The 12689-nt window shown below is 30.7% G+C and overlaps 1 protein-coding gene across 1 annotated transcript; it reads left to right on the top strand.

The window, feature by feature from the left end:
• Positions 1-293: 293 nt before the first annotated feature.
• LOC148312344 (facilitated trehalose transporter Tret1-like) lies at positions 294-9600 on the top strand. Its single transcript, XM_088277422.1, has 8 exons — positions 294-339; positions 1098-1195; positions 2796-2930; positions 3908-3991; positions 6323-6601; positions 8181-8301; positions 8422-8556; positions 9074-9600. Exons 1-8 carry the CDS (start codon positions 294-296, stop codon positions 9598-9600), a joined length of 1425 nt encoding a protein of 474 aa, XP_088133548.1.
• Positions 9601-12689: the final 3089 nt, after the last annotated feature.

A 12689-nucleotide genomic window follows, 5' to 3' on the forward strand; every position in this document is an offset into this window, starting at 1 on the left:
TTTTTAAATTAATGAATACTAATCAATCAATATTCCAATCATACTTACAGCTCAATCATTTTAATTACTCATCGATGTAATGAATGTATATAGTTATCACATTAACTAGATATTTGGGATATTATCTTTTGAGATAATTTTCAATAAAATAGGAACCGATCAAGTTTATCTTAATTCAGAGCATATCATGAACAGACGTGTTTGTGTTCTCGTAAAGTTTGCATTATTGTTGACAAAATAATTTAAGCTAGTTAAAAAATCTTAGTTGCTGTTTTATTTTATTGAAACTAACAATGACAGAAGGAGGACTTGCTATTCAATATGCGGCAGCCTTTAGTGGTTAGTACTAACAAATCATAATTATTTTATGTTTAAAAAAATGTTTTTTTATTAATATTTCTTTAATTGAATAATTCATTTTCTTTTTATAAATTAAATGTAGTTTTTTTATTGTTGCTATGTCATAAACATTGCTCAAAGGAGACAGCATGTTTCTTGACAACTGCTTAAATATTGTTTACCCACAAGCAATGTGAAATTAATATTACAAAAGTGTAGTTTTACATTTCTTTCTTTTTCATTTAACAAGACTGTGCCGTAGCGACGTGTGGCGAGATAGAGTTAGTTCATATTTGCTAACTCTTAACATATCGCTCACTCCTTTCAAGAACGTCATAAATCAAAAAACTTGATTTTTCAGTAGAACGTTTTTAAAGTTTAGCAATATAATACAATGTATAAAAAATGAATATCATGCCACTTATTGAACTTTTTACTGTGCAGCAGATCTTTTTAGGTAAAACCTGAATGTTTTTTCTCCATTTGAAAAATATTTAGTATATTTCAAAAAATACTTCAACAATACCTTTTCTTCAAAATGCAAAAACAACACTTTCTGCCCTGTAGCGGGTAAATATTAAGTTAAAAATATGCCGCTTTTGCTGGGATATAGTAAATTTTCTGGGCATTCCGAAAACATGCAGAACTGGAAATTGACAATTTTTGATGTATGACGTTCTTGAAAGGAGTGAGCGATATGTACATTATATAATGTTGTGTATTTGCAATAAATATAATATTGTTTAAATATTTTTTAGTAACCATATCACTGGTTTATCATGGGATGCTGCTTGGTTGGTCATCTCCTGTGATACCCAAATTACTATCAGGGGAAGCCAATATTGAAATCACCAAGGTGAGGAAGAACATATGTTATATTGCCTTGAAAATAAAAAAAAATGAAAAAACACCAAAATTCAAGCCATTGAAAACATTTGTAGATCGTAATTTATAAGTAAATCACATTTATTTGTTCTTTTATTTTGTTTTTATTTTATGAATATAACTTAAACAGAAGAGAACTAAGCATAGATGGAGGTTTGTCAAAATTTTGTATGGTCTTCACGGGCAAAGGACATTGGAAAAGCATAATTCAATATAATGCATCATTCCCAATCTGCAACAATTCTTCTCTTCTTCTATTAAAACATCAACCTATTCTTTCACAAGTCAATTTCAATCCATGTTTTCGAATTCTTCAAAAATAATCATACTAGAAAATCCAAAATGTATAACTTCATATTTTTTTTTTTTTGAGGTCAAGGGATCTTGCATCCCTGCGTGTCACTGCGACCATATTAGGTCTATTATGACTTCTCTCTGTGTTACAGCTCACTGCCAAGACCTACATGAGTCGTGTAACTCACAACCTGTCTTGGTGGTAGGAGCTTCACCTTCTCGGAGTCCAGTAGAGGTCCTCCAAGGATGTGACTTCATTTGTGAGCGAGTGCGTCACAATTGTAGAGAATGTGGATTGGCGTTTCGTTATCCTCTATACAAAATCTGCATACTGGGGAGTCATAAAGTGTGATTTTTGTCATGTGATTCTTCAGCCTGCAGTGTCCTGTCAAGGTCCTGGCTAGGATCTTTATTTGTTTTTTGCTTCTGTATTTTTTCTTCTTTAAGTTTTAGAGCTTCTGTGGTGAATTTCCGCTAGTACCCTGTGATCAGTTCCTTTTATAACTTCTTCGGGAATGGTAAGCCATTATCCACATCTAATGGTGCATAGGGCACTGCATCATATTGACACAGTGTTGTCTTGATTGTTACTTGATACGTTTTCGATGAAGACAAGGTAATCAAATCCTGCCCTTCAGGTACCAGTCCAGGGTAATATTAAATAAATATAAGTGTGAAAAATCACGAATATTTATACTAACCCCAGTGGGAATCGAACCCAGAGCTTCCAGCATGGGTGCCTTGCATGCTAACCATAACGTTATGGAGGCGTACTAAAATGTCCCACTATAGTCCACTAACTCTCCATACATTTTAGGATAAATAGATATATTTATGTAAAAATTAAAATATGAGAAACGGTAACCAAATGTTGAAATTCTTTGCAATACAGAGATGGATATTTTATATGAAAATGCCATACATTAATATAATTATTTTGTTTTTAACTTCTTAATGTTTTTTAAATTTTCTCATTTGTTTATTTTAAATATGCTTCTTACCTTGTGTTATCTCATTTATTTCTTTTAAATTTGCTTCTTGTGCCTATTTATTATACCTGTTTATTGTTTTTATATTTTGCCATGTATTAGTATTTTTGGTTATTTAAAAAAAACTTTTTTGTTACTTTATTATTTGTGTTCCAGTCTTGTTAACCTTAATCCCAAGTCCTAAAATGAGAAATAGAAATTACTCATCGCGAATATTATATGTCTATATGATTTGTGTGTGTAATATGTTTTGAAATAAATAGGCTTTGGTGCTTTTCTTAATTTAAGGAACAATGCTCTTGGTTGGCCTCTCTGGTGGCTCTTGGCGCTCTACCGGGTTGCATCATCGCTCAGTATTTGGGAGATGTGATCGGCAGGAAGAAAACTATGCTGCTTCTGGCTGTACCAGGTATTGTGGGATCGGTAATAATAATGATCATTTTAATAACAAATTTTGTAATTTTTTTCAATCAATAAACATGAAGAGGTTTTCAGTAAATACTTTCAACATTTTTATTTGAATTACCACTGGGTATTTTAAAAGCAGTGGTCAGCTGAGGCGCAAATTGAGGGTAAGCATATGAGCCAAACATATATTGTAGGTTGTGTTAAGCTTCATAGTATATAATAATGTTTTTATAATTTTATAATTGTGTCGCCTACTTTCGAAATCCGTCAGATCCAATTTTATACGATTTTATAATAAATACTCTATCGGAATGCCAATTGTGGGTTTTATTATTTAAAATACTTGTATAGGTACTTGAAAACCCTGCTAAAAAGTACTTAAAAACAGTGTTGTATTTCAATTTCCGCTATATTCATGGAACTTGCCTTCTGACCCATATCGGCCAATCAGAGGGGGTATAGGTTAAAAATTAAGATGACGTCATTATCGGTTTGTGTCTCTTATTTTTTTTAAATACTGAATAAAAAAAATTATTTTTTTAATTCTCTATTTCATAATATTTTATCTAAAGATAGACAAATCTTTTAAATATAAATGTTACCCGGAGAATTTAACATTTTTGTAAAATCAAGTTACATGGATCTGGCGGATTTCGAAAGTAGGCGACACAATTATCCTTATGAATCTTAAAATTTTTATTTATTCTATACAATAAAAACAATAACAAAAATTTAAAATAAAATTAATTGTCAACTAAAATGGCTTATTATTAGAGTATATACGAGTAAAATATAACATTCCAAAGTGTCGTTACTTATTTATTTATATTCTTGTTAATTCAAAGCATACTTAAATTAATGTAAACTTAATTTTAAAGTAAAACCGACTGTGAAATAGATTTGCAGTTAAAAAAAAATATGAATGCCTATCTATTTTATTTACCTCAACTTTACTCAATGTATACAATGTAAAACATTATGTTTGGTTACAGGGAATGATGCTATTTGTGACAAATCCATACTTAATGTATACATCTAGGTTCATCAGCGGTTTATCTGGATCAATGGCACTAGTTGTAAGTTTTTATTATTATTGAATTCGATTTGGCATACTATTTAACAAAATTCTAATCAACTTATATGTATTTCAATTTCATTGTTATATTTTATTATTTATCTCTTGAGTGGACACTAAAACGTATTTCTTTTTTTTGTTTTATGATAACATTTGTACTATTACAATATAATATTATATAATATAATACTTAAGCACTAGCTTTTTGACTAACCATTTTGTTACATACAAAATAACTTTGTTATAAGATAACAAATTTGTATACTCTTAGTATAAATTGTAAAGTCAATCAGTTTTCAAGTAAACTGTTTTTTCCTCAAGACTAAATAAGACACTTTTAAGTATTAATTAGTCTTGAGAAAGAAGCTGTTTACTTTGAAACCGGTGGATATTATAATTAAGTTGTAGTAATATATAATACAAAACAACATACTATAAAATACACTAATATAATTTACAACACCTATGTCAAAATAAAGCGAAATACTTACGACATGTAAAGATATTGTGTAATACATATCGCTCACTCCTTTCAAGAACGTCATAAATCAAAAAACTTGATTTTTCAGGAGAACGTTTTTAAAGTTTAAAAATATAATACAATGTATTAAAAATAAATATCAAGCCACTTATTGAATTACTGTGCAACAGATCTTTTAAGGAAAAACCTGAATGTTTTTTCTCCATTAGAAAAATATTTAGTAAGTATATAAATAATTAAAAAATACCTTTTCTTCAAAATACAAAAACAACACTTTCTGCCCTGTAGCTGGTAAATATTAAGTTAAAAATATACCGCTTTTGCTGGGATATAGTACATTTTCTAGGCATTCCAAAAACATGCACAACTGAAAATTGACAATTTTTGATTTATGACGTTCTTTAAAGGAGTGAGCGATATGTGACAACATTTAACAATGTCGGTCCACCAAAAGGTAAAAACATATTTTGTATTAGGTACATATAACTTTGTGTTATACATAAATCAGGACATATTAAAATCCTGGTTTTTACCTTGTTACTTGCAAGATTGTTATCATTTGAGAGATGTGTTATTTCTAAAATATAAGAGATTTGTTGATGATAAGGGTAACTGATGGGTTTTTTTCTCTCTCTGATAAGCCATAGTAGATTGATTCTCAGTAAAGATAAAAAAATGTCTTCAAAGATTTAAAAAATATATAAATACAATGATTATCATTTATTTGATTGCACTTGTAGATAGTAAAAATAGTAATAAAGTGGGTAATTTTATGGGAAATTTTATGAATCAAGTAAAAACCTTTAAATTCTGAATGATAAATAAAAGTTATTTTTAATTTTACATAATTAAAAATATGTTTTGATTGTCAGAAATTTATAATATTTTAAACGATTACTACTACTGCCACCTGTGAGAAATTTATCAAATTAATAATTTGTTTAAATATATGGGTAATAAATGCATAACTATCTTTTTAATTTGGTCAAATCTTTTGATACAATCAAATCAAATCATAAAATTGTTGAAAAAAGATTAATGAATCAATGTTTTCAACTAAAGCAATGCAACTAAAGGTTTGCAACTAAATTGACATACTAGCTATATTAGTTATGCTTGCCAAAGACTAAAAATCATATTGGGACCAATACTGTTTTTAATATACATAAATGATCTTTGTAAGGTGAGAGGTTTCAGTGAAATAATCTCATTTCTGGATAACACAGCTATAGTCTTTAGTACTTTACATATAATAAGTATGAAGTTTGTGTTAAAGCAAATTATTGATTGGTTGGAGAATATTAATTCATAGTTATAAGTCCGCCACTGCACATGTATTCTATACAAGAATTGTAATAAATAAATTACAATTCTATTATTGTCAGACACTGGATTTCACTCTGTGGGTAATGTCTAAAGTATAGGTGTCTCAACTTGAGATGAAATATGTATTGTTTTTTTTATATGAAAAAAGATGGAAGTCTGAGCATCCCAGGGCTTACGACCTGGCATTTGGGTGGGAAAAAACAACAGATGTTTCATCACACCTCTAAAATGACTGATCTATTGAGAGTGGTCTCAAAGTCTCAAATTGCAGCGATTACAACCAAACGAAATTGCCTAATGCATATCTTTCTACGAAATATTCTAAAGATTACAGGTTTAATGAACATTTATTTTGCATTGGTCAATTTGGTTTTGGTTTAAGTGGTTGGTAAAACTGATCAAAAACTTGAAGTTGGACTGATATCTCAGCTAAGTTTGCGGTTTAAAATAAAATGTGTTTGTGTTGAAACAATCTAAGTACATTAATATATTATGCCTTATTACAGAATATTTTTTCTTCTATAGGAAGTTTCAATTTACATGGGAGAAATAGCTAATAAGCAGATCAGAGGTGCACTTGGAAGCCTCATTACCGGAATGGCTAATCTCGGAAACCTGATCATGTACTCTGTGGGTCCCTTTGTCTCCTACAACACTATCAACTGGATGTGCCTTGCAGCTCCTGTCATATTCTTCTTGTCTTCTATTTGGATACCGGAGTCCCCATATTACCATCTAAAGAAAAATAACACGGAGGATGCAGCCAAGACAATGATGAAACTGAAAATGCTAAAAACGACAAGGGTATTTTTTTCTAATTTGAAATATATTGGAGCAAAATAACATATTATTATTTACTTCAGTTTATGTATGATTTAAAGTTTAGAAAGGAATATCTTGAGAGGAATAGTTTAGAATGAGCTTTGAAGGAGTTTTGAAGAAGTTTTATTTGAAAGTACTACTCTCAAAATACGTCATTTTGAAATGAGTAGTTTTCCACTACCCTCTTGAGGGTGGGGTGGAAGTGGGAGGGAGATTGAAGAACATTATTTTCTTATTACCTAAGATACAACAATAAGTTGGAGTAATTAATACAATAAAAAAAATTGTAGGCATAATAAAGTACACTGAACAAGCAATTCAGAAGAATCGTGAAAAATTAAAAAAAGTATTATGACATTTGACATATCAACATAGATGAAGAATGATATGAAAATCTGGGTATTTACAGGGTTTATGACCTATCATAGGTTGGCTAAGTGACCACTTTATACACATGTAACATTCACCATTCTACTCATGATTGACAAGCACACTACTCAATTTTTTATGGTGTGATTGTAAATTTCATTAATGTGGTTGTCAATCATGGGTAGAATGGTAATGTTCAATAAAGTGATACCAGCCTTTGAAAAGTCATACGCCCTGTAAATACTCATACATTCATATTCATCTTCATCTATGTTGAGTGTCAAAATGTAAAAATAACTTCTGAATGGAGAAACCCAGGTTTGTGAACAAAGATTTGGATACACTCAAAAATATTGTGAAAAGTATTATTAATTGATATTTGAATCATTCCTTTTCTTTGTTTAATGAGACCTCGAACTCCATTTATCCCACATCTGCCCGGAGGTAAATATAGCTAAAAAATTTAAGAAAATGCTTATAACAGCAAAAGAGTTTTTATGGTCATTCAATCTTCTTCTTCTTTTTTATGAGCCCTCTGACCTCCACTGCTGGATATGGGCCTCTTCACCTTCTTTCCATTTACTTCGGTTGGTTGCTGCTTGCAGCCAGTTTTTACCCCCCACAGCGACAATATCGTCAGACCATCTCTTTGGGGTCTTCCGACACCTCTTTTGCTCTCGCAAGGTCTCCATCGTAGAATTCTTGGGGTCCATCTTGTGGGTCATTCAATACAATGTCATAATGGTTAAATACATATCAATCACTTCTTTCAAGAATGTCAAAAATCAAAAAACTTGATTTTTTAGGAGAACGTTTTTAAAGTTTAAAAATATAATACAATTTATTCAAAATAAATATCAAGCCACTTATTGAACTTTTTACTGTGCAACAGATCTTTTTAGGTTAAACCTGAAGGTTTTTTCTCCATTTCAAAAATAACTAGTTTATTTTTTTTTAAATTAAACAATACCTTTTCTTCAAAATGCAAAAACAACACTTTTTGCCCTGTTGTTGGCAAATATTATGTTGAAAATATGCCGCTTTTACTGGGATATAGTACATTTTCTGGGCATTCTGAAAACATGCACAACTGAAAATTGACAATTTTTGATTTATGACATTCTTGAAAGGAGTGAGCCATATGTTAAAAAAGGTTGAGGTTACCATTTCTTCAAATGATAATTTTTTTCAGTTGATTGAAAAGGACTTAAAAGACATGCAAGAACAGGTTAAGAAAGATTTGGGGAAGAAGACTTCATTAAAAGAACTTCTGACCAAAGGCGAATACAGGTCGGGTGTAATCGCCATGTTTGGTAAGTCAAAAAAAAACTTAAAACTGAACTCAAATAATTTTGTTTGCCTTTAATAAATTTAAATACTCTTTATATGTGCGTGTGTTGCTTATAATGTTTGCTCACATGATTTGTTTGTAGGGTTAAAGTCTCTTCAACAGTTGACAGGAACTTTAGCTATCCAAGCATACTTAGAGACTATATTCAGACAAACCAGTATGAAGATGTCTGGAGCAACTGCTAGCATCATGTATGGAATTGTTCAATTGATTGCAGGTACACATAATTTTTTATTATATATGAAATTAATTTATATAGAGCTTTTGTGACTGGTTAGGACCCATTGATTTTTTTGTAGCAATATGATTTAATCCTTTTTTCATATTCAATATTTTGTTCACCGATGAGCCATTTTTTGGTTAAATGGCTATGTCAATAAGCAGAATTGCCGACTTTGGAGCAGAGAAAACCCTGAAGTCTTTGTCAAGACGCCCTCACATCCATTAAAAATCACTGTAAGGTGTGCTTTATGGGCAGGTGGAATCATTGGCCCATATTTTTTTAAAGACGATGCTGGCTAGAATGTTACGGTCAATGAAGAGCGCTACAGAACCATGATTACTGACTTCTTCGTACCTCAGTTGAATGGCATTGATGTGACAGAGCTGTGTTTTTATCAAGATGGCGCAACATGCCACACGGCGGGTGCCACCATTAATTTATTGGGGGAATTTTGAATATGGGTTCATCTAAAAAAACACCTATACATATAAATACATTGACTTTCTTTCAGGTTTTGTAGCAACAATTCTGGTGGACAAAATGGGCAGAAGGCCACTATTGCTGGCATCTTCATTAGGAACCGGAATATCTCTAACTGCTGTGGGAATCTACTTTTACATGCAGAACGTCATCATCTCTGATCAGACAACCATGGACGCAGTGTCGTGGCTGCCTATAACAGGAATCATAGGCTTCAACGTACTATTCGCCATCGGCTTAGGAAACCTTCCTTACGTTATACAGTCGGAAGTGTTTCCAACCAATGTTAAGAGCGTGGCGTCCTCATTCTTCACAATTTTAGGGGCGACCATGGCTTTCTTTGTAGCCAAGTTGTATCAAGGAATGGTGGACAGTATTGGCGTACACATGGTGTTCTGGATGTTTGCATTTGTCAGTTATTCCGGAGTTTTCTTTATTTACTTTTACGTCCCGGAGACGATGGGCAAAACTTTGGAAGAAATCATTTCTAACTTGAATAGGGTAAAAGAAGAACCGAAAAGTAAAAGTGAAGCAATACCGCTTCAAGATAAAGTTTAGTAAATATTTTCTTATATTAGATGTGTAAAGACATTTTTACTGTGTTTATTCTGCCATGTGATGTTTTGATTTCAATATTTGACAGTATCCTTGACCATTGTACCAATCAACTGTAAAAATAAAATATTTATTATAGTTACCCATTTAGTATTATATTCAAATTGTTAGTTATTAGATGTTTACAATTTATATATTTATTTATATGTAAATATAAATATATTTCAATGGCAGCGCCACATGTTGAAAGTAACAGCAAAACATGCAATACTAAAAATTGCTCATGGCTTCTTGACCAAAGTGTTTTAAACAGCCGCTGTCATTTAGCATTTTCAATGTTTTTTAATACATTTTTGTTTCATAGATTTTTTTAGACATTCGATAGCCCGCAACTTAATTTTCTTTAAACCCAGGTAATTGAGTTTTTTTCTCAAAACACCTTTTCGTATTTTAGAAATAAGTTTTTCTTCGAAATAAATATATGGGTTTGAAAAGAAAAGAGCTAATGAAAGGTAAGGAGTTAAAACAACATATAAAATATTTTTACAATATTTAAAAAAAAATCCTTTACACATTCTAAAAAAAATTGTGCGCAGAGATACGTATGCCTCCTCACGCAGCCGATCGCTTACTGAATTGTATGTTTCTGAGTACCCTCTTAAATTCATTTTGCATCTAGCGGGAAAGATTTTTTATTGATATTTCAACATAGTTGAAGAAGTCTGGGTATAATTTACAAGGCGGAAGTAACGTGAAACAGTTAATTTTTTCAATTGAAGCATACATATATTTATATTATTTATTGATTCGGCATTAACGTTGTGGAATGACATATGGTTATTTTAAAAAAATTAAACACTTAAATATACCACTTAATGATATATCAAGTGGTATATTCAAGTGTTTAATTTTTACATATATTTATACAACCAATATGGTTGTCATCCATGGATAGATTAGTAAATGTTACCCAATGTATAAAGTGACCACTTTAACCAGCAAACGACTGATCTTTAGCCCAGACTTTCATATTCCTACCTCAAGCAGACTTATTCATCTGTTGAGATATTATAAGTTTAAATTATTAACTAAATTACCTGTATTTTAAAAAAAATTATCCGTCATTGAAAACCATAGAAAAACCGGAAAATCAGCCTTTAAATTCGGAAGTGTGCAGCGGCCATTTTAAGAAATAGAAACTAAAAACTTTTCTCTATTGCATAATTTAAAATAATTATTCGAACTCTTCAAAATAAAATGTACGAGTGTGTATGTGTGTGTGTGTGTGTGTGTGTGTGTGTGTGTCAAAACGCAACCATTGCTTTATTTTAAAGATTATTTATGACGTTGTCAAAATGTTAAATTAGCATCGCGGATTTCGTTTCCGCCATTTGCAAAAAAATCTCGAAAGATCTATTTTCAATTAGGTTTTGTGTTGTGTATTTCTTCGTAATTTATACTTTGTTTAAAATGTGAAACTGTTTACTTACACACTATTGACATACTAGTTTTGTGTCAAACTACATATACGATGTTTATTTAACCTTGAGTTGTATGTCGTACAATATTTACCATTATTGTTCAATACCTACATAGTACACAAATCGCTCACTCCTTTCAAGAACGTCATAAATCAAAAATCGAAAATTTTCAGTTGTGGATGTTTTCAGAATGCCTAGAAAATGTACTATATCCCAGCAAAAGAGGCATATTTTTAACTTAATATTTACCCGCTACAGGGCAAAAAATGTTGTTTTTGCATTTTGAAGAAAAGGTATTGTTTCATTATTTTTTAAATAAATCAAATATTTTTCAAATGGAAAAAAAAACCTTCAGGTTTTACCTAAAAATATGTGTTACACAGTAAAAAGTTCAATAAGTGGCTTGACATTTATTTTTAATACATTGTGTTATATTTTTAAACTTTAAAAACGCTCTCCTGAAAAATCAAGTTTTTTTATTTATGACGTTCTTGAAAGGAGTGAGCGAAATATACGAGTCTTCGTTAATTAAAAATAAAGTTTTTTTTTGTTTTTGATGTAAATATAATATAAATATATGTATTATAAAACGAAATTTTCCTTTATTTGCACTCGATGGTGCATGGGGAACATAATTTGGTTAACACAGCTGTATTGACTTAAACACAATTACATAAAGTTTGCACGCCATTTGCAAAAATGATATAAAAAAAATTATTGTCATTTTTGCGAATGTCAATCATATTTAATAAGTCAAAAATAAATATAATTTTTACACTAATTCAAATTGATTTAATTTCCCTGGATCACCTGAAGCGTTGGATTGATCGCTTAATTGACGATTAAGATAACACTGCGTCGATGCGATGCGGTTGCCGATACACAATTGGGTTAAGATGATCCAGATAAGGATTTTAACCCTTAACCCTTTTTTAAAAGACGATTTGTTTGTTTGTAGAAATATACATTTATTTGGGACATAATATAACGTGGATGCTATATTCACAACATTTTGCGTGTGTGTTTACAAATCTGGGTTCTCTATTTATGAGCCAATTTACATTTTTGACATCTCAACATAGATGAAGAAGAATAATGATGTGAATAAAAAAAAACATAAAATTTTGTGAATAAAATAACTGGTCAAAATTGAAGATCAGGTTTTCACGGGTGTCTCAGTATCTAAGTGAAATAATTTGGATTCGGATCTTGCTTACAAATAAAGGGTCTCTGCTAAATGCTAATTAATAGCTTTCTAAATCCTATCATAGATAGCTGTTCTGAACTCAATCATGGAACGTCATGAGATTAATCATATATAAATATTTAATAAATCCAAAATTTGAGTAGGTACTGTGGTTGTCAATCATCGGTAGAATGGTGAATGTTACACGCGTGTAAAGTGATCACTTAACCAGCCTATGACAAGCTGTAAGCTCTGTAAATACCCAAACTTCGATACCTATGTTGAGATGTCAAAAATGAATAGTATATATTTTAAATGTTTGATCGACAAATTAGTGATTTGCACATTTACACACGTTCTACTTTATAGCAACATTATTATTTAGAAATATACCAATTTGAATGCGATAAAGTAAAACCTCGATA

This window comes from Brachycentrus maculatus, unplaced genomic scaffold (assembly GCF_059751285.1).
Source record: "Brachycentrus maculatus isolate JH-2025_06_01 unplaced genomic scaffold, ASM5975128v1 h1tg000042l, whole genome shotgun sequence".
Lineage (NCBI taxonomy): Eukaryota > Metazoa > Arthropoda > Insecta > Trichoptera > Brachycentridae > Brachycentrus > Brachycentrus maculatus.

Bases quoted from the DNA above. Each gene is read 5' to 3' on its own strand.
- LOC148312344 (XM_088277422.1), top strand. From the start codon at position 294: ATGACAGAAGGAGGACTTGCTATTCAATATGCGGCAGCCTTTAGTG. The intron at 340-1,097 runs GTTAGTACTAAC...AATATTTTTTAG, and splicing joins ATATGCGGCAGCCTTTAGTG to TAACCATATCACTGGTTTAT. The intron at 2,931-3,907 runs GTAATAATAATG...GTTTGGTTACAG, and splicing joins TACCAGGTATTGTGGGATCG to GGAATGATGCTATTTGTGAC.